Source organism: Coturnix japonica, chromosome 1, assembly GCF_054131305.1.
Source record: "Coturnix japonica strain WE chromosome 1, WE-NBRP24, whole genome shotgun sequence".
Taxonomy (NCBI): domain Eukaryota; kingdom Metazoa; phylum Chordata; class Aves; order Galliformes; family Phasianidae; genus Coturnix; species Coturnix japonica.
In genome coordinates this window covers 100,712,717-100,739,935 of record NC_140663.1, presented here as the reverse complement: position 1 = coordinate 100,739,935, position 27,219 = coordinate 100,712,717, and the positions used below count along the sequence as shown (strand labels likewise).

Genomic DNA, 27,219 nt, shown 5'->3' with positions numbered 1-27,219 from the left:
AGTGTTTGGATCCAGGAACCTTAGAAAAATAGATTCAGCAAAGTTTCTGAATTATTATACACCTATTCAGCAAGACTTAGCTCGCTATATATAACACTGATGTTTGGATCAGTAGAATTGGATTTCTGTCACTTGTTGGCATTGGTTATAATTGTACTCAGTTCTCCACTTTCAAGAGTGTTGAGTTTAGATCTCTTTATAAATACCTGAGGTGTGGGAGCCATAGTGGTGAGGCTGGTCTCTTTTCAGTAGTGCTTGGGGGCAGGACTAGGGGCAATGGGATGAAACTTCAGCATAGGAAGTTCTGCATGAATGTGTGCAAGAACTTCTTTACAGTGAGGAGCACTGGAACAGGCTGCCCAGGGAGGTGGTGGAGTCTCCTTCTCTGGAGATATTTTAGACCCGCCTGGACGCCTACCTGTGTGACGTGGTGTAGGGAGCCTGCTTTGGCAGGGGGGTTGGACTCAATGATCTCTAGAGGTCCCTTCCAACCCCTGCAATTCTGTGATTCTGTGATTCAGAAAATACCCTGGTGTGACCAATACACAGAGGCAAATGAGCCCACTAGAATTGTATCTCATTTCTTTTGTTATGCTCAGTGTGTCCTTCTGTTTTGGAGTAAGTTGTTGCTCTCAGGGGAAAATGTCACTACTTCTCAGAGTCAGATTTACCATTGCAGTGGTAACTTTACATGTTTCCTGTTTGTATAGGGATGTCATTCTGTGCTTTTTTGCTCATCCAAGTTGGTAGTGGACACTGCTTCCTTGCTTGTTTGAGGCAGACAGTCTGAACCTCAGGATTTTAGTCTCAAGAAGGAGGGAGCTTTCTTACCAGGGAGTTGGGACTTGCAGACATTGGGAGAGTCTGTCAGGCATCCCCTGTGCTGACAGGGCTGCACTTTGCAGGGAGTGAGCAGCACAGCTGTGGTGTTTAACGTCAGAAAAATGTCTGGTGCTCATTTAACTGCCATATGTCAAGGGACTGTCAAGTTTTGGGACCGGTGCATCCAACTTTGAATTCACTTCAGAGCACACCCGGAAGATTTGGCTGGATGCAACAAGGGGAGTTTCCAGGAACGAAGCATAGCTGGAAGTAGGTCTCTTTTCATCAGCTTACGGTACTACCACTTTTTTCCCTTATAGGATGGACCTAATGTTAGTTTCCTTTGACATAAGCCATCACAATACCTTAGGGGTAAATACTTCTCCTTTTATCTGGAAGTCTTCAAAAGACAGCATGTAGTACTTCATATACAGTCAGTAGTTAATGTAATTCCCTTTCTCTTGGCTCAGTCTTGGCTCTAGGAAGTCTAGCAGCGAGGTGTGCAGTATCTTCATATGCCTGCTGGCACTGCCAGTACTGTATTCAGGATGGATCCATCTCATCAAGTGGCGGAGGTGATTCACAGAATCACAGAATTGTAGGGGTTGGAAGGGACCTCTAGAGATCATCGAGTCCAACCCCCCTGCCAAAGCAGGCTCCCTACACCATGTCACACAGGTAGGCGTCCAGGCGGGTCTTGAATATCTCCAGAGAAGGAGACTCCACCACCTCCCTGGGCAGCCTGTTCCAGTGCTCCATCACCCTCACCATAAAGAAGTTCTTCTGCACATTCGTGCAGAACTTCCTATGCTGTAGTTTCATCCCATTACCCCTAGTCCTGTCTCCATGCACTACTGAAAAGAGATTCTTTTAACTCTGGAGAGTTTGTCTCCTTGCAGTGAGTGAGAGCTTCACTGGGAGTTGGTCTCACTGGGTGTGCCTTCCTGGCAAGGACGAAGAGGTTCTTGGTCTCCATTGATAAGCAGAGTACGCCCTCCTTGGACTGAGTACATCTTTATGTTATAGAATCATATTGTATCCTGAGTTGAAAGGATCTTTAAGGATCATCAAGTTGAGCTCCTGGCTCCACATTGGATCACCCAAAAATCAGACGGTATATCCGAAAGCATTATCCAGACTCTTCTTGAACTCTGGCAAAAGCTTAAGACCCACATTCACAAAGTAAAAGATACATGGGACTGGTCTTTGTGAAGGAGAGAAAGATTTCCCACCACCAACTTGGATAGTTCCTCAGAAGCTCAATGAATCAGTCTCCCAGTTCATTCTGATTACTTTCCTTTGAGCTGTAGGTTGAAAAGAATTGCATGTTAAATGGGTTATCACTGGCACTGTTTAAACGGCTTATAATGCTTAATGAACGTTAATGTAAAATATTTGAAGTAGTTGCATAAAATTTCTGTTATCCACATAATTTGTCTGTTGCATATTGAAACAATCACTTTTGAATGACATCAGTGTTCTTTTTCTTTGATTTTCACTGTGGTTCCTGAATTCTGAAGTCTGCAGACAGAAAACAAAATAGAACACTGGGTACATTTTAAGAAATCCCTGGGGTGCTCAATTCCAGAGTAGTATCTTATCAGCACACACTATTTAATCGTATAGTCACAGAATGGCCTGGGTTGAAAAGGACCACAATGATCATCCAGTTTCAACCCCCCTGCTATGTGCAGGGTCGGCAACCACCAGACCAGGCTGCCCAGAGCCACATCCAGCCTGGCCTTGAATGCCTCCAGGGATGGGGCATCCACAACCTCCCTGGACAAAAAGGGGTGTTTCCAGCCTTTCTCTGTTTTAAATCAGAAGCACCATAAACGTGGCAAATTGTTAAATACCGGTTTGCCCACTAGGAGGTGGTCTAACACAAGCAGATGTTCAACGTGTCACATAAATACTGTGCTTAGTGGATTCATTTTTCTTTAGTGCAAACCAGTTGGCTGTAACTTATTATTTCATTTATCTAATTTATTCTGTCACAGGCTTGGAGAAAAAGGAGGAGGAAATAGAGCAGCTGAAAATGGATTGTGAGCACTTCAGAGCCCGCCTGGAAGCAGCCCAGGCAGATTGCATGAGGGAGAAGAAGGTATATTTGCCATCAGGATAGTGAGATCTGTATGCATAAGTTTAGGGAACAAAAATGGGAGCAAATAATTTCCCATGTTCATGTCACAAAAAACATCCTCAGCTTGGAAAACAGGCTCTGCTTTTTGTAGTGTTAAAATCAACCATTAGCTTTTTATAAGTATATAGTAACATACTGAAGTACAGCCTTGGGTGCTCAGGAAGACTGTGGTGTAGATGGCATTGAAAAGGTACTTTACAAAATCCATTCTTTTCAATTCAGTGCAACCGTAACATATTTTCAGAGAGGAAAACAGAAGATAATGTAAGCAACACAATGTGCAAAATGGTGCTGGCTTCTCCTTTGGTTTGCTTGAAGCTGTGTACCTATGTTTAGTTTTAGGTTCTTTTACAATGCACCTATTGATCCAGTTGCCATGTACAGCTGTGAGTTGAGACAGAATTACAGAGCTGCTTTTGCTATATCAGTACCATATTTAGTGATTGTGATTACAAGAGGGAAATTCTTAACAATGCACGAATAATGAAGACCACGATCTCTCTGATCTTATTAGAGTCCAAAAGACGGGAGTCTTATTATTAGAGTCCATAAGACGGGAGACCTTATTGCTCTCTATAACTTCCTGAAGGGAGGTTGCAGTGAGCTGGGGGTTGGCCTCTTCTCTCGTGTAATCAATGACAGAACTAGAGGGAATGGTTTTAAGCTGCACCAGGGGAGATCCAGGCTGAACATTAGGAAGTATTACTTCTCGGAAAGGGTAGTCAGGCATTGGAATGCACTGCCCAGGGAGGTGGTGGAGTCACCGACCATGGGAGTGTTCAAGAAACGTTTGGATGTTGTGTTGATGAATATGATTTAGCCGGGAAGTATTGGTAATGGTTGGACTAGATGATCTTCTGGGTCTTTTCCAACCTTGATAATTCTGTGATTCTGTGATTCTGTGACTTCACAGAAGACTGCATAGACTAGTGATTAATTTTTGAGGGACAGTTGTGAATCAGTGGTGATTATTTGCTGCAAAAACTCACTTCCTTGGAAGTGTCAACTTAGCAGAAGCTCATTTTGCTGGGGTTCTGCAGTTAGGAACTGCCAGGTGGAGAGCTGTACAAAGACAGATGAGTCTACAGAAGTTATGAATAAGTGAAAACTTGGGACTTGGAGTTTTAGGGCATGTCTGTGTGGACAAGTTATTCTGGTGTGAAGTTTAATATGAACGTAGTGGCTGTCTGGGTGACAGCTCACCTTATGGAATAGCTGTCTGGGTACTTTTCTGGCTGCTGTGATAGCTATTGCAGTTTTGCTGTGCTTAGTTGTTTATACATCCAGGTTGAAATCTCAGTAGGATTTAATAGTGTTGCTGCCTTATACTAATTAAGCAGGGCCCACCTTTTGTACACATTAATATTAAGGAAAAAAAATAAATGGAAAGTAACTTAGGTTAGTGATTGCTTTTGGATGAAACTTTGAGTTAAAGCATGGGTAGTTCACTAAGAATTGCTGGTGTTTTGGTGTTCCTGATCAAAGCTCTTCATATCTTTGCTGTTGTGCAGTGTACACCAGTTGCCTAAATGGTTCCCATTGCTTGTCACAAAAGTGTATGCCCCATCCCTGGAGGCATTCAAGGCCAGGCTGGATGTGGCTCTGGGCAGCCTGGTCTGGTGGTGGGTGACCCTGCACATAGCAGGGGGGTTGAAACTGGATGATCATTGTGGTCCTTTTCAACCCAGGCCATTCTGTGATTCTGTGATTCTGCATTTGAGTGGATAGTGCTTATGTATTTGTGAAGTCCTTCAGCTCTTGGGATGAAAGAAGATGGTGTATACATGTCTATTTGTATTTTTTCCTGTTAATGGCTTTGCATGGCATTTTTCATTTGCTTGCTGTTCTATGTGTCCTTTTCCTTTCTGAACGAAAAGGAAATGAAACGAACGCTAAAAATGCCTTTTCTGGCTGAGTAGTGCCCCTTGCTTAGGGGACCACAAATCAGAGTTCTGTTTTGCAAAACTGCTTTGCAGTGCTGCATCACTAATGAGGGAACTGCATTCCTTCCTGAACCTGAACGAAACCTGAAGCGTGCACGTTATTCTTGGCTAATGCTTCCTCTGTCTCTTTGTAGTTAAGTACTTAAGCACCGCTGTGTTCCTGTGCCTCGACCATTTCCTGAAGGTGGTGGTGTTGCTTAACGCAGCGATTGCTTCATGGTGTGAACTCTCGGTAGTGTCTCTCTTCCAGGTTGTTTGCTTTCAGGCTCCATTTATCTTCCTGGCTCCTGAATGTTCCGTTTTGTTTTCTTTGCTTCGTGCCTTTGTTCTGATATTGTTCTTACCTGTGCCCAACTGTGGTGTTTCTTGTGGCTCTGCATCTGATCTAGCTATGTGGTATGGCAGAGCTTTGTCTTGCTGTTTAGCATTAGCAGCCCCATGCAAAATGCCAATAAAACACATTAAAATATACATTTATCTATGGACAGTACAGGGGAAAAAAAAGTCAGGGGCAGTATAGGAAATGTATTCTTATAGGAAATGGACAGAAAGATGTTTGTGGGCATTTTGTTGATGTACACAGTGGCAGAATAGCCGATAATTCTGGCAGTGAGTTATGTAAAAGATAAAATTTGGCAAACTCACCTGAAAATGATCAGAAAATTAAGAAATGAGACCTATTTCATGACACTTCACGCCTAGGGAATTGGCAGCAAAGTTCAGTCTTTCGCTTGTATTAAACTGTAAGGTGAGAGAAAATATGGAAAGAAAATAAACGTGTCATTCTGCTTGATAGATTTCATTTGAACATTCCAAATCCTTCCCCGTGTGTTCCGTTAGCAGCATGATAAAGCTGCTCGGTTCTGGCTGTCAGATGTGATACAGGGTGCTAGGCAGGTGATTGATGATGAGCAGACAAACAACCTTGTACTGGTTGATTCTACATTACATAAATTTTTGGGCGACTTTACCTTTCTATTCTTTCCAAACTGAAAGCAAAATATTGAAGCAAACCTCTAAAATGGCAAGGTATGTATTTGAAAGTCTCAGTGGAAATTATGTGCTTGAAGGTTGTGTTGCATTTACTTACCTTGCAAATTGATATTGAAAAGGTGCCTTCTCATTCCCCAGACTTCATCCTGATAAGCAGCTAAACAGGGAAGAGTGGGCTGAGGAGAATGTTTTCTGTGCTGAATCTGAAGATCACATACCCCCCCATAATGGGCAGAGCAAGATCCTTCTGTTATTTTGTTATTAGATCACAGAATCACAGAATCACAGAATGACCCGGGTTGGAAGGGACCTCAAGGATCATGTAGTTCCAACCCCCCTGCCTGGCAGGGCCACCAAACATACACATTTACTAGATCAGGTTGCCCAGGGCCCCGTCCAACCTGGCCTTGAACACCTCCAAGGACGGGGCATCCACAACCTCCCTGGGCAGGCTGTTCCAGGGCCTAACCACTCTCCTAGTGATTAGGATCATCTCCTAGATGATCTGTGCCTCTCTCTCTTAATCCCTGAGTTAATATCAGTTTTCTTGTCAGGCCCCTATATTTCCCTGCAGCACTAATACCACCCTTCAGCATGACCAGGGTGTTCCCCCCCAGCCAGCAGACTGTGGTATCCCAGCCTCCATCTCCCTGTCTGCACTAGCTTGAAGCTGAGAAATGCAGCAGTTCTGCTATACCTGTGGCAGTTTGTGGGAAGCCAATGAGATGTAGAATCATACATAATCTTGTTACATCTTTTGGCAAGCTTCCTCTCTTACTGAAAAGAAGTACTGGCAGATTGAGACTGAGTCCTGGTTGTGTTGAATTGCTCTTTCTTCAGCCCCAGGGCAAGGACCACTAAAGGGCCTCACTCAGCTGTTGGATACACAATGGAGCGTGGGCTTTTCTGGTATTAAGCATGAAAGGCACTTCAAACTTCAGGCTTATTTTTCTAGGGACTCTTATTTTGCCACTGCTTTTCAGGAATATGCCAGTTGAAAGAAGTTGGAAGAACCAGGAAGGGATAGCCAACAGTTCTCCCATAGTAATGAAGGCAGCCCATTTTGAAAAACAAAAGAACCCTCCCTTCCTTTAAGATGTTCCTGGTATCTTTTGTGAAGTGGCTGGGAAGGCTGACTTCTGATGCTGAAATCTCTTCTCTCTCTGAGATACACAGCTATTTGCTTAGGATGAGTAGACTTTCTTATCAGACTTCTCTAGGTGCCGCTCAGTCTCGATGGGTCACTTGGCCTGCCCTTGTGGACGGGCTTCTGGTTACTGTCAGCTTAAGTGATATGTTTACTACTTGGATGGAGCTCAGGGGAGAAGGTTCATATTCAGTGCAGTGAATTTGCCCCCACCCCCCCCATTCCCTCCCCACACACACCCTTCCATATATGTGACTGTGGCGTTTCTTATTGAATCCTGTAGTCTAGAAACATCTGGGCTGACTTGAAATGCAACCCAAATTTCTTTGTGTCATTTCAGGAGAAACTAGACCTCCGGCAGCACCTGCGTGAGGCCAAGCAGCAGCTCCTGCAGCAAGCAGAGTATTGCACAGAAATGGGTGCAGCTGTCTGCACCTTGTTGTGGGGTGTATCTAACAATGAGGAGGCTGTTAAAACCATTCTAGGAGGAGTAAGTATGGCAGGTGAATACTTACTGGTGGTAATGCTGGTAGATATTTAAAATAAGTACCTCGTTTTGTTACACGTTTTAACATAAGAATATATTTCAGAAATAAATTGGACAACAAAGATGTTTCCTGATGTGAATATTGTTTAGGAAACATCCATATTCTTAAAAGAAGAGCAGGACCATACCAGCAAACAACAAAACCCACACAAAAACCCATCAACTGTAGACAGTGTTAATATTATAACATGACATGAGAGGGAGTTGTATTGAAGCTGAGTAAATCAATATCACACTTGCTTCTGGCTTTTCAGCAACATGATACCTTTCAGTGCTACCTTTTGGTCATTCAGTATCCAAAATACAAAAAGCTGATAGGTGGACAGGTACTACAAAGCTCACCCATAGCTATGAGACTGGTATAAAACCACATTCTGTATTTTCAGGATGGTTTATAACTGTAAGAGCAGATAATCATTTAGTGACAAGCCATTGTTATTTGACTTGTTAAATGATATTGAAAGGGCACACTTCCCACAACCAAAACACGAGCAGTACTGTGTATGACCACCTTCTACAAGATAAAAGTTAGTAGAAGCTTTGTTGAAAACAGTCTTAAAAAGAAAAATCAAATAGCGTTAAGTAAAAGGCTGAATTGATACACTGACTATTTGTGTTAAAAGCCTAACTATGAAGATGCAGTTCTGTTATTTCTAAGTTTATTTGAAATTCCTAGCAATCATTACAGCCCACTGCACTGCTGGTAAGGGTCATAGAAACATTTTTGGGCATAATTTTCTTGCAGTGGTGCACATAAAATGATAAGAAAGACTTGCAGCAAGGCTACTGTGAATTACATAAAGGGATTGCATGGCACTGTATCAACCACAGATTACAACTGGCAGTGAGTCAGGTTATTAAAAGAGGATGGAGAATTGTCATACAAAGTTTTTGGTTTGGGTTATTTTTGGACAGGCTGTGCAGCTTGTAGTACCTTCTCAGGGGAAGATGCTATGAACTACAGAAATGTATGAGTACATGAAGAGTGCTTTCAAACTATTGCTCATATTTAACTGTGTGGGGAAGGGTGGCATCAATTCAAAATAACTTTATGCCTTAGGGAACAATGCTCAGCTTTTTCAATCATTGCACGGATATAGAAGTAGTTCTTTTATATAGCTCTGTAATTTAGATTGACTGATACGATATTTGTGACTAATAAAGCATTCATGTCGATGCGTGTTGGGCAAGTCAAAACTTGAGCAGCAGATTTCAAGTGTAACATGAATAGCTTGCAAGGCAGTGGGAAAGAAGTGCCTAGTGTTTCTGCTGATGCTTAACATTTCCAGAAGGAACCTAGAGAAACATCCGGAGAAGCAGCGTGAGAGACAGTATTCAAGTACACCTGCATGTGCCAAGGACAAAGTACATTAACTTCCATGAGGTTGTTTTAGGTGTCTTTGAAAAAGCTTCAGGTGGGTATTCACATCACAGGGCTCTAATGTGGTAACAGAAACTGAAGGTTTAATTTCAGAAGAACATCAAGGTTTACTTCAATATAAGACATTTTGGATACTACAAGGCGATCTGCTACTATATTTATCTGTGATGGTGAAAAACTGCTCTGTGTTTTCTGGCAGCACTTTTGTATGTTAACTGATGTTTTCATTGAGGAGTTACATGGAATGCGAAGGGCTCGCTGCACCATTTCAGTTCAAGCACTTTAATGGCTGCTCTCAGAGCTGTCCTTATCTCAGTGTCTGTGGGTGAGAGATTCTTCAGTTCCATGAAAACACTGTCAAGCTAATTAGAGGCTGCACAGAGTATGTCGTGTTCCCTATTTATAAACTTGACTGATCTCTGCTTCCTCATTTGAGACCTCACCACTAGTGAAATAATGGTTGTTTGGAAAGAAGGCTCAGCAGCAAGGACACCAGTGGCACCTCAAGGAACTGACTAATAGTTTTGCCTGGTTTCTGGTTTCCTTAGCATTCTTTTGGTACTACCCTTGCATAGCATTCTTGTATAAATACAGTTCTTTTTATAACAACTTACATTAGTCTGCAGTACTAAGTTTTCTTCCTTCGTTTTCTCTTGTATCCTTTATTGCTTAAACTACAGTCACTGCTTATGTTAAAATGACCATCTCTGAGGAACATTACCTGTACATGTATATAAAGTACATCTGGTGCAAGCAGAAGTGTACTTTTTTCCCCCTTTCTCTTTCCCTGTAACCCCTTCAATCCTATTCTGGGACTTCAGTTTCATATGTGAAGGAAGAGCATTGACTCACCCTGCTTTTTACACCTCCCTGTTGGAGTCACCCAAATGAACCATGCTGCATCCCTCCCAAAACATGTAATCGATGGAGAAATAAATGAATGGGATTGGTGGGTTTGAAGTATTGTGAAGATGGTAGTTGTGATAAAATACTGAATATTTCAGTCACTTTGCAAAACAAGTAGGAGTTCAGCAATGTCACAAAGTGATGGGAATTGTAGGCACTTTCTTGAGCTGTTTGGCTCTTCTTCTGGGTTGCTGCAGGATGTGACGAGGTTTCAGTTCTCATGAAATGACTTGCAAAGTTATTAAGCACACCAGGAAACCTGCGCTTTCTGTTATGCTATTTTGATCGAAAAAACAGAATCCTCTGTGGGAAATAGTGCTTCAGCAGTGTTTTACAGGTCAGCATTTATTAATAAGAAGCAGCCGTTCTTTTAGTTGCTCTCTGCGGGTTCTGCCTGCACCTCTGACCATGCTCTTTGGTCTGCTCTGGGCTTCATACTGGATGATTGATTCTTCAACTGAGATACCCCCAAATGGAGTAGTATTCTTGTGCTGGGTAGAGGAGATTGCATAACATAATTAAAGGCTGTGCTTCTGTTTATTCATTCTGGCATGATTGTCTTTCCTATGTGACACTGACTTAAATTTGACCTGTGACCCAGAGGAGACCTCCATTTCCTATTCTAAGGAACTGCCCAGCAAGTTGATCTTCCTCTTATGTTGAGCAATACGTGAATCCTTTCATTAGGATCCAATCCAGTCCTACTTCTGTGAGCATTTCATTTGTATTCTTTGGAAGTTCATAACAGGTCATATAAGTTAGGCAGCTGTCCAGTTGTCAGCTAGATAGTTTTGGCAGAATGGCTGTAGTTGAGGTGAATGCCTTGTTACTGCAAAGCAAAGATGATGGTCTTGGTTTTGAAGATAAGCATATTGTTTGATACATATTATTTAGAGCTTAGGATATAATTATCTAATAATAGAGCTTTATAAATGTATCACTGAGTAGTTTCCCTTATTCTTCTGAGATAATGTTTCCAAATATTAGAGAATTAAACATGTCACTTAGTGTTTACCTTTTACTTTATGCTGTTTTATGAGGTGACTGGATGATTTAATAACTTTGCGGTTTGTCCAGGTTTATGGTAGCATCTAATAATCATGGTTACTGTAGTGTGGATAATCTTTTTTTCTTCTCCATGCTTACAGAGCAAGGCAGCAAAGTTTTTTACTATCACCGCACAGACTATGGAGAGCTTTGTGAAGTCATTAAGTGAAGACATGAAACAGCAGGATTTGGATTCTGATGAAAATCAGTTTGTGTTAGCGTTGGCAGGGATTGTAACAAGTAAGTTAACGTTCGCTCTCAAAATAGCATTCCATGTGCACTGGGAATTTCTTCATTGCTTTGCATGTAGCGCAACAATTACAGCTTTTTGAAGTCAAGTGTTTAGTCAGTGCTGGTATCTTGGGTGACTCCTAGTCTTCTAAAGTTCTAGCAGATTTGTAATTCGGCAACTCTGTGAGGAACTGAACTTTCTGTAACATAGTTAAGGACGTGATGTATAAAATTAGTTCAGTTCTGAAATTTCTTAGTACTTCTAGTCAATCTGAAGTAAAGCAAGTACTCTCTTACTAGTCATCTGCACTCACCTTGCTTTGTAAATGTCAAGCATTGTACTGTCTGAATCACAGATAATGCTCACATCTTTGAGATGTTCCAGCTGCCGATGATGCGATCATCTCAAGGTATGTATTCAGCATTTTGAAGATGTAATTGGTGTAAGAATGTTGTTGTCAGGTGGACTCCATCTTCTCTGTCTTCTAGATCCCCAGTTCCATGATCTTAAGAGAAGTTAATAAACATTACTTCCACCCTAAATACTTTTTTTTTTAGAGGTAGAAAACAGGAATCACAGATCCGAAGGAAGACACAGATCTGTCTCAGTATGGCTGCCCTTGACGTGGAAGGCTGTTAGAGATGGGGATGATATGGCAGTTGCATTTTTGTGAAGCAGTGCAGCTGTCAAAATGGTATTAATGATGTGATGCAAGATAGGTGAAACAATGGCTGTTTGTACAAGTGAATCGTTCATTAATGGATTTTCTCAACATGTGATTTTAGGTGGTGGTACGCCTTTAAAGAAATAAGAAATGGTTATATGACACATTGTGCCAGTGTACCAAGTAACGGTTGGATCCAGTTCTCTCCAATAGCTTCACCAAAACAGAAAAAAAGAAAACAAAAGCATAGCAAAAGTAAAGTCAGAACAAACAAAATGTTTCATGTGGGGGAGGATGATGGTGTTCTGCCTGAGGGGAAATCAGCGTGGTGAAACGAAGTCTTGCCTCACTGAAGCTGATTTTTTCCACTGAATTAAGTGATGCAAAGACTTTCCTCTTTGTAATTTAGGAATGGGGTTGCTGAAACTTAAGTACGATAAAGGACACAGACATACAAATGATGTAGGAGGTACAAGTGTAATCCTCCTAGTATTACGTTGGAGAAGGATAGCTGGTCACAAAGTGTCAAGTATTCAGATATCAGAGAACAACAGAACAGAAGTTCTGAGTTCAGTCTTAACACAGCCCGGCTTGAGGACACGTTATGGTACCAGTCCTTAATTATGTGCTGTATCCTTTGAACATCTGCTTAATTCTGAGTTTAAAAGGCCTGAATGGGAGGCCAGGGAGCTGAGTTTTGTCACTTACTACATTCACAGTACTTCACTCATTTGGAGGAGGCTTGAAAGTCCAGGCTGCTGGAAGATGTCTTGCACATAAGGATTTCCTGAGTTACAGGACTAGCATAAGGGAAAATATTTGAGGAAAATCTGTTTTAGAGCAGTAGACACTGGAAATGTTTTTGCCATTTGGTTTGTGCATGAATAATGTAGCGCCTGCAGAGAATTAGGAAAAGAACTGTGAGTAGATGTTCACAAGCATTTTGGTTGTGTAATGTGCCAGGCATATTGGATTGACTGACTGTAAAACAATCTGCAATCCCACTTCTGCAAATCAGAATCTATGATGATCAGTTTTGCTTCATTCCCACGTTACTTGCAGATGTTAGAACTGCTTGAATCCAACCTTTTGTTTCACTGTTCACTGTGTTATTGCTAGGACGCTGGCCACTCTGAATAAGTATTTGAATTATCAAAGTAGAACTATGAGGGAGTTTGATCAGTATCATTTGCTGCTTCAGTATTTGCTCTGACGATGGATGTAGTTTCACGCTTATACAGATACAATAGCTCGTTCATCACAGCTGACATTTTTTTACTTGTTCTGGTAATTATCATGAACTTTTGTTTGAAACATGAATTTTATGGTGATATTTTGTGTTCTCTCACAGATGTGGCTGCACTGGCATGTGGCCGTGAGTTCTTGGTCAGTTCAAGTCGTGACCTATTGGACACAATGATGCACCTCCTGGGAGAGTTGAAGCCGGGACTCTGTACAAAGTTTAAAGTGTATGATGGCTTTTTTTTTCTTCCACATGAAAAACATTTCCTTTCAATGTAGATCAGTGATTAACAGCAGTGTTACCACTTTCCCATTATTTCCTTTCCTGGAGGCAAGGCGTAACGGTTGGAAAACCTTCCATAGAAGCATTCCTTGCAAATACAGTAGGTTCACCTGCAAGGGTAGCTTTATCCACGTTTTGTGTCCCTTTGAAAGTCTCGTAAGCACTGTAGTACTGCCCATCTGCCTTAGGAGGGGCTCCTAGTTTGAGGGTCAGATAAGGAAAGTGTGAGGTCAAGCTTTAAAACAGAGATAACTGTGGGAAATGTGGATTTGTGTTTGTTCTCTTCCACTACGAAGAATTTCTGTTGCAAAATACTACATGCTACAAGTGAAGAAAGTGCTCTGTTGGATTTGAAGGCCCTCCTTTTGAAATGGTGTTTTGTTTTAATTACATTTCAAAATCTGCCAGAACTAGATTACTTAATGCCACCTTAGTAGCCAGAGGCACTGTGCAATTGTACTTGTAATAGGCGCTGCCTGTCAAGGGACTTCGTGACAGAGGGTTGAAAGAAAAACCTGTGTTACACCTGTCAGCCATTGGAAAAGTTGTACTTGCAAAGCAGTGGAGAAACTAAGAATGTTGTTAGCTGTGTCTCTTTCTCAGACTTTTTAAAGCTGAGAATATATGACTTTAGCAAGCAAATTACCACAGCTTATCAAGTACTTATTTTTTTGCTACACAGTGCACACGAGCTCGATACATGTCATAGAATCACAGAACATCCCAGGTTGGAAGGGATCTCAAAGATCATGAATCTCCAACCCCCTGCCACATGCAGGGCCACCAACCTCCCCATTTAATACTAGACCAGACTGCGCAGGGCCCCATCCAACCTGGCCTTGAACACCTCCAGGGATGGGGAATCCACAGCCTCTCTGAGCAGCCTGTTTCAGCACCTCACCACTCTCATAGTAAAGAACTTTATGTGGTTAATTTGTTTTTGAAGATGGTTTAAGCCAATGTGCGTGGTTTTGTTTTTATAGCTGAACAGGGAGCACATGCTATGAATTCATGCGCAAGTTAGCTATCACAGCTCAGCTGACAAACAGCAACCTTGTCAGCCACAATAACCCAATTGCATCTCTATGCACGTACTTAAGCAGCTTCTACGTGATGAGTATGAAATAAGGCTTGGTCCTAAATTTGGATAGGTTTTATCTTGCCTAACCTCAGCTATCTGAAAGCTGGTGGTCAAGTATCTTGTGGCTTTCTGTTCTTCTTCCTACCTTCAATGCAAAGAGATGGAGCTGTAAGTAGGCACACTCAGCCCAAGTGAATGAGCTGCCCTCTGAATATTTTTGCCCTTACCTGCAGGGTAGTGAAAAGGAAGCTGAACAGCCTGTGCTGTATGCAGTAGTTAGATACTTTGGGGGTCAGTCATTTCCTGTGTTTCCCAAGCATCAGTCTTGAAGATCAGCCTCAAAGCAAGCTAGTTAACACTTGCAGCAGTGTTTTTCTGTGAGTTCCCAACTAAAAGATTCAACTTGAGAAAGAGAAGATAGTTTGTGCCTTTGTGTATTTATGGAAAAATACTAAGACAGGACCTGAAGTGGTTGAAAGCATGCATGTCAACTGAAAGAAAAAAAAAAAGGATTTTCTTTTATGGGGAGGAGGGAAATTGTTCCTAAACATACTCAAGATTTTAAGCAAATGAGAAGCTGTGGGGTAAGATATGTGATTTTTGAACATTTCAAGTTGTATTAATGTAGTTCCATAATGCAATTGAATTTGAAGGCCCTCCTCTTGAAATGGTGTTTTGTTTTAATTACATCTCAAAATCTGCCAGAAGAATTGCATGTGAATTGTGGCCATTCGGCAGCATAAATACAGTACACGTGAAATACAAGTAAGGTACAAATAAGATACACAATCAATGCCATGAAGCAGTTAGGGATTCAGAAGAGCCTCTTGGTATAGTAAATTGAGTTTGCACAAGAAACATTTAGATGATGTACTGAGGTATGTGGTTTCATGGGGAAATAATGGTGGTAGGTGGATGGTTGGACTGGACGATCTTGATGGTCTTCTTCGACCTTGGTGATGCTCTGATTCTATATACAGATACAGACAGACATTTTTACAGCTCTGTCTCATGGATGAAGGTGTCCATCGTTTTGGAAAGGCGGTGTATTTCTCTCAAAATGTCACCACTGCATTACATGGGAAGAAATCACCGACTTAACATTTAAGCAATAAAAGACAAAATTTGGCTTCATATTTTCAAGGATGTGTTTGTCCCTTGCTCAGTTTCTTTGCTTTAAAATTCTTTTCTATCTCCTATTTTCAAAAGTATTTTTCTTTACTGTGTGACAAATCGGGGGAGACTGTGACTAATTCTGCACACAGTAGAATCGAACACCAAGTAAACTGGAAAGAGGAGTTCTCTTCTTTCCCTCTTTTAGTTCTAGCGATCCTGTGAGAATTTTTGGTCTTGTTGTTCTAACAATGTATAAATAAAACATTTACAGGAAAAGTTTCCAGTTATTCTAGCAATACTGCGCTATCCGTATAACTAAAGCTTCTGTGTGAGTGCTAGCACTGAAATCTCATGACCTTTTTATTGCCTTTCTGAAATAGCAGTGGTGTGAAGGATTTTAGATGGCGTTGCTGTAGGCTTTGATCAACATTAGTAATTGTTAGGTGGTCAGTAAGCATTTACACAATTGTTTATGTCTATAATTAAATTGATAGGAATCTTCAGCTTTGCTCACGTAGAACTTGGAAGGAGCCACTAAGAATATTTCACTTTATGTATTAATCCCATCTGTTAAGCAAAAGAAAAGGACCTTTAGCTGTAGATTTTAAAGCAGTGACAGGTACAGTAGTACACAATGTTAATCATTTTGAAATTGCCTAAACATGAAGACTATGAGGCACATAGCTAAAAAACCCTCCGCGCTCCAAGCAGAAAATACTGTCTGTGAAGTCATGCTGTATGTCAGGTTTCCTTCAATAAAAATATGGATTGCAAAAAGTACTTACTAAAATGTGCAGGAACTAGTGATGAAACTGGTATGAAGGGCCTGGAAAAGTTTCTGTGTTGTGCTCATGTATGTTTAATTAGTAATAATATGCTACTGCAGGCCCTTACAGCTGGTTAATGGGATGGGTTAGGTCCTGTTGTGACACTGCAAACCACAGTGCTTCCCTGGATCAGCACCATCACTCAGTCTCTTTTGTCTGCACGTAGCAAACAAGTAAAAGAAAAATACAAACATGGCAGTATCTCTTTACGTCACTTTATTTCTATCTGTAAATGTCAAACAGATTAATGATGAAAGAAATTGTCGAGAAATATTAGCACTTTCCATTGTGAGGTATTGTTTTTTTGATCATTTTAATTCTGGCTGATTAGATGTAATTACAACTGTGCTCCTTTGTCAGGGCTTGGATTCTGGATTGCATTAAGAGCTGCAGGAGCCATATGAAAAGGAGCGTGTGGGCTTTATGGCTGCAAATTCAATTCCACAGCACCTCTCACTGCTTACTGATGGCCACTGATGCAGTAGATTTAATAATCTATTGCTCTTGTTTCTAACTACTTAAGAGCCTAAGTGATCAAACCTGTAGCAGTGCAGCAGTTAATGTAGCTTATCTTCCACTGCAGACTACACTGAGTTGTGTTGCTTTCCTCTCCTGCTGTATGAAGATATGCATGGAGACTGTTGGAAACTGCTGATGGCAGATTAACTTACGCCACATTCACTTAAGAATGGGATGTGAGATGTGAAGGCTGTTAGGAGTAACATTATTTCCCTCTTGTTTGGAAATGGTGCCAGTTGGATAACAGGCAGCTTTATCACAGTCATGAGAGACAGTAGCAGCAGCCAAGTTGATCCCAGAACAGAGCAGAGAATTCCTACCTGCTCCTGTTTCTGTACAGTTGTTTTGCATGAGACCCAGCACAATGTTCTGAGTGGGTATCATCTTGTGTTCTGTAAATGTTACAGGAGCTGTGTTTGTTCATCTTCCCTTTTCATTGTCCAGAACACTGACTTGCTTGTTGCCATTTTTGAAAAATAAATAGGATGCATCTGCATCGAGCATTTGAAAGCAAAACCTAGTTCAGCAGAAGCTGCAGGAGGAGGTTCACTGTCAACAAAATCCTCTGCCTTGAGTGTTAGTAGTTCTAGCACTGGAAAGTAGAGATGCATTTGGAGTCTCAGGGTACCACATTTGTCCAGCAATCTGAAGCAGCTAAAACTACATTCTGGCCTAGGCACTTTATGTGCACAAGCTGGCAAAGATGCCATTTCTATGTGTAGCGTCCTGTGACTTACAGCATTACATCAGCACTGATGTAGCTGAGGCTGAGGTGATTGGTACCTGTAATCAGCCCCCCCTCCTCTTTCCTGATGATTTTCAGATTTTTTAAGTTCCTGATCTTACTGAAGCCTTTTGTGTTTGCAGTAACTTAATTGGAAGTCTTGGTGTCAATTTGTCAAAGGTGTCATGTTAGATTTTTTTTCACTTCTCAATTAAGTAAATTCTTTTTTAGCTGCAAGACCATAGGCGGTATTTGTTAACCAAGAAGACAACATATGGGTTCTTTGTCAACCTGAATGACCGTAATAAAAGACGAAAAGAAATCACCTCCTAGGAAAAAGAAAAAAGGCTTTGAGGTTGCCCAAGTGTCATTTGGAAACAAGTTTTGAAGAGGTGTGGGTGAGAGTAGCATTTGGCCTGTGCTGTCCTATGTTGATTTATGCTAAGAGCACAGTTTATGGCCAAATTGAAGTCTGGTTCTGTTGACTTAAAACAAACCAGAAAAAAAAAGCCAGATGTCTTTCCACTTGTGAACTGAACCTAATCAATCAGGATTCCCAAAGGCAGAATAAATAGAAAAGCCTGCGATGGCATTTAAAGAGATGAGCAGTGTTGTTTTTTCACAGCAGGGTTTCCATTTACAGGCCAGCAACGTCTGGTTGGATGAGGCCTTGGGCTACCTGTTCTTGTGGTAACCCTGTGTATAGCAGGGGGGATTGGATGATCTTTCATGTAAGGCATCTCACAGAGTTTGATGAGCCTTTCAGTGGTATATTTTTCTACAGGAGTTATATATGTGATCCTACTGTAGAGACAAGGTTTTGCACAACATTGTTTCGATAGCATTTGAGACTTGTTTCTGTTCTCAAAGTATAAATGATGAAGTGACACTTCAGCATCAATACATGATGGGCATAAGAAGCAAGAGATGACAAAAGATGCAAAGAAATAAGAAAATAACACTTCTTTTTCCTTTCAATTTTAGGCTAATGCTGATGTCACTTTACAATGTGAGTATCAACTTGAAAGGCTTGAAGTACATCAGTGAAAGTCCAGGTTTTATTCCTTTGCTTTGGTGGCTCTTGAATGGTAAGTTGCTCTAAGAACCTTGTAAATTGTAGCTTCGGGGATTGTAGATTGTGGGAATATTGCAAATACAAAAGAGAAATTTATGTCCATAACCTGATTGTGTGAAGCTTTTGTCAGATTACAAGTAAACAACAAAGGCAAATAAAGGGAGGAGGTGTGCATTTCACACAACCTTTTTGGTAACTGTATGTAATACTCCATTAATACAAAATGTATGGATGATATTAAAAAGAAGGAACGGTGAGATGTTTCAAAGTGCATTAGGAAAGCCACCTGCATTTCTGTATACCAACTTTAAAACCTGAGTGAAACTAGGGGAAAAGGTAACTGTGTTCCGGGACATTTGGGAGAAGTGCTCTTTCAGAGGCCTCAAATCCCTGCGTAGGAGCCAGCTGAGATTGACGTTGCTGGCACGCATTGGAACTTGGCTGGCAGCTGAGTGCATAGCTCATAAGGGACAGTAAGAAGCACAGTAACTACAGAGCCATGACAGTGTCCTGTATGTGAACTGCAACTTGAGTTTGCTCTGTCTCGGGTTTCTGAGGTTACTGTGGCTTGTCCATGAGAATATTTTTGGTGTTCATTTCATAGTATCGGGGAGGCTGGTCATCTCTGCACTCCGCATTGCTGTGCAGAACCCTGCTGCAGTACAAGAAGTAAATACAGAAGGTAGCTGAAGTGGCAGAGGTTGCATCTGCTTTTTCAAGGAACTAAATTCATATTGATGTTTTTAAAAAGCTTCAACTTGGGCTTGTAAACTGGAAGTTGTTTGTATTTCCCACAGTTCTCTCAACTATTTTAAGGAAAATGATGGTAGCTGTGCTTTTCACTGAGGAACTTACAGCTTTGCACTGCCATAGGCTCTTCTGTGATCTCAGAAGATGAAGTAATCCTTGTAACACTGTTGAAAAACACCTGTTTTTACAGCTTTTTAATGTCATTTGAGAAGAATTATGTTCTCAGGGAGTACTTTGCGTATATCATCCTTCATTCTGCTGTATGTAGAAGCTGAACATGTGCTAGTTCAGATTTTTCCTTTACTTCATGTCTGCCTAATACACATAAGCTTTGCTCTAGTAAAACAAACAAGCAAGCTGAAAACAACAAATGGAAACTTCAAAAACCTTGTCTAAATTCCCAAGTGTGCCCTTCTCAATTTTGTGATAAGATAAAGAAGCTGATCTTGTTTGATGCAGTCTTTTGTTTGAAGGAGGCTCCCAGGTCATGCAAGAGAATAAAACAGGGCACAGTTGTTAATAATTGACTGCTGTTAGTGGCAATAGGAAATTGAAAGGCTACTTTACATTTTGATACTGTTAATCGTGTGTGGGCTGGGTTGTGGAAGGAAAAGATGGGCATGGCTAATTCCCTCATGTTTTGATAATAAATTCCTCCAGCTACAGCAAAGGAGGAAGATGTTCAGATAACCCACATCTGCTAGTTCAGACTTTTGACTTGAGAGGAAGTCTGCTTACTGTCAAGGGAGATGGCTGACTAGTTTGTATGTCGGACGAGAGGTTGGATCCAAGATGCAGTCTTGTTCTAGTCATTTTGTATGAGATCACTGTCATTTTCTCTACATTTAATCAACCTCTGAACTTGTCAGTAGCTTTCTCACGCGCTTGCTTCTCTACTGTTTCTGCAGTCAGGATCTTCACCTTCTGCTGGCCTTGATTAGATTATAAACATCTGGAGTTGCCACTGTGTAAAGTCTTATATGTTTTTTCCATGCAAGAGAACCGAGCAATACGGTTTGCTGTCAGAGCGTCCCATATATGCTGCCGTCCTACAGGAAGCTTCTTCAAAGATTGTTTAGGCTGAGGCTTGAGAGATGATTCAGCGTTCCACAGATTTCTAAGCCTTTATCATTGCTCTCACAAAGAGAGTCCTCTGAAAGCATCCTCTGCCTTTTTTTTAATTTTCAGAGAATCATCCTGTTTGCTGTCGCCAATTGACAAGTGTCCGTGATCTCAGACTATACATCAAGGCCAATTGCTTGTATACAACAGATAAATCTCTCAAGTTCTTTCTCCGAATTTTCAGTCGCTTCCCAGTCTTCTTGTCCCCCGAGGAAGAATGTCCTTCTCATTAAGTGAAGAAGAGAGCAAACACACATGATAACTGGATTCTCTTTGTTCTCTCTTGTACATATCTAAAGCAAAGAGTGGTTTGATTTTGAAGTATGCTGTGACACTGAACATATGGATGCTAAGAGAAAAGAGGCAAACCTAGTAATGATTCCTAGTGGAGAAAGAATGTTTAACAATGAAGGGTTTTTGTCTGTTCTGCTGCCTTTAAAAAATTTGGATGAGCCAGAATGTCTTCACGTGCACTAAAAAAGAATTCCTAATAGCTCCTTCTGCTGGAGGCTATACTGAAAACAGGTGAAAAACAAAAACTTTCTGAAGGTAATGCAGAACTGTGCAGCCTTAGTATTACATACCCTGTTCTCATCCTCTTTTTTGCCCCCGTATTAAGTACTGCCTGAAAGGTGGGGCATCTTTTAATAAGCAGCGGTGATCACTGAAGAAAACAGTCCCATAACTATGCAGCTGTTGTATTCTTGAATAGCTGTCACCTATTCCTACCTGTATCTTCCCAGCCTGGTGCCAGCATAAAAATGTGTGGATGATGACTCAGATTTCTGTCTGTGAAGCAGCTTGTGGAATTAGTAGGTTTCTCTTCTTGTGGAGCACCATTTGTGTGTAGAGCAGCTGCTGCTGTCTTGGAGGATATAGGCAGCTTTAGTTTTCTCCATCTCCATCTGCTGTCCCTGTGTTGATATCTTGGCTAAAGGTTTTATGTAACTTTCAGATTTCAGGAAGCTCTGTCCTCAGCAGTAGAAAGAGAAGTTATATAACTTTAGATAGAAATCCTCTTGAGATTTGTTGGTATTTTATTGCTGGTGCTTTACTTCTGTAGATGCATTAAGACTTTCAATCTGCCATTTTCAAAGGGGTAGACTTTTCCCTGCAAAGGGTCTTTTGAAGATGTTGGAGTCAGCTCAGTTGTTACCTGAGTTTATGTATTTCATTTTTAACCTTACAGAGCATCTACGAACAAATGAGTACTGGAGATAATTGGTCTGGGCTCTTCACTTTTTTCTTCTTCTTCTTTTTTTTTTTTTTTTTTTTTTTTTGGAACTATGTATCTACCTTATTATTATTATTATTATTATTTCACCATATATTGCAGTTCTTGTTCTTGTTGGACGTATGAGAGAAGTGGAATTCAGAGAGATTATGTCAATGACATTTCCCATCCTTGCTGGGAAATTGCTCCAGGTACTTCATTAAACAAAAGACAAGAGACATATGACTAATCTTAGATCTCTCCCTTCAGTTTCCTCCACCACAGTTCCATACAGCAATCTAACCTTGTTTATCCAAATTCTTTGCAAATGATGGTCTCTGTTATAAATGTCTATATGAAGCACATTCTCATTTTGCTGCCTGCAACCTTCTGTATTTGCTTTTCATGACTAACCCTAAAGGCTTATAAAGCCTTTCTTTTCTTTTTGGATTGGTTATAGCTGTCAGAATTTTGGAAATTCAGGTTAAATGCATGGCAGCATGTTATTTAACAGACATCTGGACAAACAGAGCTCTTCTATTTATGAATCAGTGTCTGTATTAAAACAAATTTTGGTTGGTAAATCAAAACCTCAGTTACCAGTTTTTCAAACTCTCAGCAGTTTCATATCCTTTGCGCTGTCTTAAGGAGAGGGTTACCCTACTTGTCCTTAAAGAACACATCCATTTTCTTGAATGGAAAGATGTCAGCTCTGACACAGATAGTCTCTGAACCACTGCTAGCTGAGAAGCTGGGAGAGTGGCTAGAGGAGGTCTCACTGAAAGCTTGCCCTTTTCCCCTGCTCTTCTCTAAGCAGCAAATGCTATGTGTCTAAGTAGAGCTCCTGCTGAGCCCCGAGAGGCTGTCCTTACCATCTGAGGAGGAGTTTCTCAACTAGATCCTCCTTCTTAACATCAGAGCCGTGCAAATTGATGTTCTTGCTCCCAACTGGCAGCAGTTTTCCTTTTGTGAATATACAGAAGGAACTTTAACTCTGGTGAATGCATATGTCACTGTAAAGCACTGGTTTGGTCTGCTGTTGTTCAGTAGCTATTTCGGGAGTCCTCAGATGCCCAAATTAGGATTGATTGAAGCTGGAGAACGCACCTAACAGCTCACTCAGGAGTCTGTCAGCTGCAGGGCCACATCTGTGTGAGTTCCTTTTCACTCTCAGCCCTTTATGTAGCAGTCAGACAAACTGGGTCTGCATTTGCTGCTATAGTCTCCCTCAAGGATTTCCCTGTTGAAAGTATGACAAGGATGTATCTGTAGGGGAGTGGGGATTTCTGTTGAGCTGAACTCTGTGTGTGAACGTGAAAGCAGTTGCTTGGCCAGGGAGCAGACTGAAGCAAATCCAGCTGCTCTGCAGGAGCTGGAGAGAATGTTTTGCAGGGTGAAAATGCATTTGCATCCATAGGAGTTGCAACAGCAAGGCCATTCTTTTTCCTGCCACAATGTTCTCCTTGTTTCTTCCCCACATAGTGTCTGTGTTGCAACACCTCTTGGCTCTCAGACCAATCAGCATTATGAAAGTGTCCGGAAAACTCCGCACTGCTGCAGATACTGGCTCAGCTCCACCAGTGTTAGCACTGTGGAAAGATCTTACATGGGACTAGCTGTGGCCCTATCTTTCTCTATTAGACCCACTGCAAACGTAGTCAGTCTGACAGGTTCATAAAAAGGAAAGAGAGAGGTTGTCCCTTTATGCTAGAATCAGACAGTGATTGAATTGAATTACATTAGCAGCAATAATGGGAAGCTTTTGAAATATTGCTCTCGTACATAGGCATAGCTGTAAACTGCTTGCTGGTAATAAATCTTACACTCAGGTGGCCAGGGAATGGTACGGGCACGTGTAAATGGAGTTCATGCAGCTCAGAGCCAATTGTAGATAAGCTGTTTAGCATTGATGTAATGCAATTACTTAAATCCCGCTGTAGGGAACAGTTCATCTGAGAGCATGGTGCTAATGACAGATGTGACTAAAATCTGTCCACGTTATCAGTTGCTTTTGTCAGTGACTGAAAGCCAGTGACATCAAACAGTGGTGCTGGCAGCTCACAGAACGTCAGCAAAACTCCAGCAGCTTCAATACCTTGTTAAAATTGCATCAGCACTTTGTGATGGCAGTAGGCTTACGCTCCGCATGTGATCCCCGACTGAGGCAAGCAGCTTGATTTCTTACCCTGTTGCCCAGAAATAATGACTGTAGTTCTGAAGTTTTAGTGCAGGAGATGCGTGTGCTAGTTGTTGGGAGGATATGAAGCAGTGATTTGATTGCAGCTGAGGCTTTTTGGTTTGTTTTTGTGTGTGTGTGTGTGGTTGTTTTTTTTTTGATCTTGTACAAACAAGATGTTACTCAGCTAGTGTAGAAATGGCTAAATCTGGAAGCTATTGAAATACACAGTGCTGAATAATGAAGATTCCTTGCATTTCTTGTAACTATTCTCTAGATGGGAGTTTTAAAAAAAGCCTCCGAAGATGTTGAAGAGGGAAGAGTAAGATTTCTAGGGTTAGTCTAAAAAATCCTCTTAGAAAACATGATTATCTGTAGTACTATTCTCAAAATCATGTGTAATCTTAAGGATTTATATTCTGAGGCATCTGTACTCATTTAATTCAAGCCAACTCACAACACATGCGCAACAGTGGAAACTGGAGGTTAAATGCATATTATGTCATCTTCTGGTGCAGAATCATTTCCTTCCTTGTTAGAGTGAGTCAAGCCATTGGGCTTCTCAGGCTGCTGTTGAAGATTCTTCCTAGAACCTCCTCACTTATTGGAAAATACTGTTGCTAGTCAAGCTGGAGTTCATTTCCTGATCTCCTACAGGTCCTGACTTTATTACCTCCCCAGCTATCACTTGGTTCTTAATCAATTCTTTGTTTTGTCCAGCTTTTAAAACTCTTGCAGATAATAGTAAAATAGATGCATTTGACAGCATTAATAATGAAGCACCATTTATCCAGGGGTATATGAGAGCTTACATACATGAAGCTTCCCAGCAGTATTGCAAGTCACTACAAGTATTAATGTCTTTATTATGGAGGGATAATCTCTCACAGAGGAAGACTGTAATGAGATACATAGATTTCGCTCCCAAAAGCTTCTTTCAGCCTATTTGCGTGTGTTTTATTGCTGCTATTTCCTGTGAAGAAATGCAGAATAATTCTAAGTACAAATAAAGGGGGCAATTAATACACAAATAAACACATAAATAAAATTTAGAATTAAAAAACAAACAATAAAAAGACTGGTAGGCATGAAGATGGAAATGGAAGGAATGGAAGGAAGAAGCTTTTAGTCATGTTTTCATGTTTACGCTTTAAATCGTGAAGAAGATGTGGTAGAAAATAGCTACAATTTCATTTATTGACTGAAAATGGGGGGAAAAAAGAGTGGCTGTCTTGTGGGTGCAGATCAGATGTCACAATTTTTAATATTGTTCTTTGGTGATGTGACAGTGGGAATTGCTTAAAAATTCCCATCTGAACAGACAGTTTTGTGCTTAAAGTCATAGTTATTTTCACTGTCCATCTCATCCCATTTTCTCCCATGGATGCTATTACATTTCTCCTTATGCTTTAATGGGTAATTCTCCTTACCCCTTTCCAGGTTATACTTGTTGTTATTAAATAATCCAACAAATAAAAGAATTTGACTCAGCCCACCAAACGCTTTACCTTACAATTCAGCACAACATGGTTTGTTGCTGCACCACATTTATGCTGCTCCAGTGAGAATTTGGTCTCCGTGGTCATTTCATGTGCAGTGTGATCTGAGCTTATTTCTCCCCAAATTCTGGCACGTGGCTTTATTGAAGGCTGGCTGAAGACTGGGCACACTAACAACGAACACCTAAATGATGTGCAAATGGAACAAATAACTTCTTCAGCCATAAAACTGTATTATACATTTTCATTTGGAGTACCCAGAATAGGGAACTTCCTATGAGATGCCTTTGGTAAAATTATAAGCAAGTAAATGCAAATGGACTGTTGTGAACAATGAAAAGATAATGCTCCTAATGTTTGAGTATCTAAAAATGCATCTTGTATTCATAACAGCGGAGTTGTTATGTCTTCTTAGCTTAGACCACTCAAAGGTCTTCCTTACTAAATTTCTGTGATGCAACAATGCCGATCTTCAGTACCAATTTCGCTTTCATGGAGACTGATTTAAACTGAAAGGCTGATGCATTGTTACCGAGAAGGTTTTGTAAAGATTAATGTTGTACTGAGCTTTGAAGAAATCTGAAGGCTTATGTAAAAAAATTAAAGGAAAGCCTTGTGTTTTACTGCTGATTTGATTAGTTGTTCTGTTTGTTTTTTAAGTCTAATTAGTCATGGGATAGAGCTTGTTGTGCTCTTAAATTGGATTGCACCCAACGGTATGACTTGGCTACTGGCTGAGTAAATCTGAGCTGATAAATTCCCTTATTTGTAGCCTTTTCAACATCTGAAAGATAAGAGCGAGGTTTCTGGTTGTCTGTTCCTCCCAAACACTATTGAGTACGAGCTGCTGAAGAGGGCAAAGCTGTTGTTTCAGGTTCCTTCTGGAGCCAACCAGCCAGCACCAAATAGCATCTGCAAATTATGACACTTCAGTTATTCCCTGCCAGTGTGTTGAGTCATGAGAAATGGCAGTGTACGACTTTTTTCCTTTATTTGGACTCACTTCTAACAAGCACTGGATTCTTTCCTCTCCCACTTCTAGACCCGGATACAGAAGTTTGTCTGCATGTTCTGCGGCTCCTCCAATCTGTGATTCTGGAGCCAGAAGTATTAGCCAAGTCAGCCTGTGAGATGCGTGATACTTTGCCATTTCAACGTATCATTACACTGTCAAAGAGCCGCAATGCGGAACTGCAAGCACTTGCAAAAGAACTACTTGAAGATCTTAAAATACTTGAGTATGAAGCATAGAAGAGCTCTGTGACACCAACTGCTTATGTCTTTCCTATATTTCTGTGCTGTGGGAGTTATTAGAAATTGTCTTGACTGAAAAATTGTCTACGTAAATTCCTCTGACAAAATTTCTTTATGAAATCAGGCAATCCAGGTACAAAAATGCTGAGGAAAATGTGTTGGGTTGTGGATGTCCAAGTAGGCAATGTGGTAGAGATGGGAAAGACTTCATTTCTTGTGGCAGAGTTTCACTGATGATGGATTTCCAAAGTGATACAGGTTATGTTGTCTATTTATCACATACAGGGAGTAGAGTGGTCATCTCACCCATTGATGACGTGTTGTTTATTGGAGTAGTATTTAATCATTTCAGTCCATCCTTAAGAATTATTATACTGGAAGAAAACTTTGTTGCTTTCCATAATTCTGTGTTGGAATGCATCCCAGGTTCTGGTTTTATTGATGTTATTTCTCCTCTCTTTTTGCATTTTAATAAAATAAATTTCAAATTCTCAAGCACGTGATGGATTCTGT

The 27,219-nt window shown here is 40.9% G+C and overlaps 1 protein-coding gene across 20 annotated transcripts in view; it reads left to right on the top strand.

Annotated features, from left to right (window-relative positions):
- Nucleotides 1–27,219, top strand: part of HSF2BP (heat shock transcription factor 2 binding protein) — an 86,232-nt gene that overhangs the window by 3,328 nt on the left and 55,685 nt on the right. For 3 of the 20 annotated variants that reach the window (XM_015883688.3, XM_015883680.3, XM_085529947.1), the window contains exons 3-8: nt 2,823–2,926; nt 7,389–7,538; nt 11,031–11,169; nt 13,177–13,294; nt 18,602–18,705; nt 26,495–27,201. In XM_015883688.3, the coding sequence (XP_015739174.2) occupies nt 2,823–2,926; nt 7,389–7,538; nt 11,031–11,169; nt 13,177–13,294; nt 18,602–18,705; nt 26,495–26,703 (824 nt within the window). In that variant the 3' untranslated portion in view covers nt 26,704–27,201. Of the gene's footprint in view, nt 1–2,822; nt 2,927–7,388; nt 7,552–11,030; nt 11,170–11,516; nt 11,606–13,176; nt 13,295–18,601; nt 18,706–20,350; nt 20,590–20,630; nt 20,850–24,471; nt 24,611–26,494; nt 27,202–27,219 lie in introns of those variants that run through there. The other 17 variants (XR_014939782.1, XM_085529974.1, XM_015883706.3 and 14 more) reach the window with 13 other exon arrangements.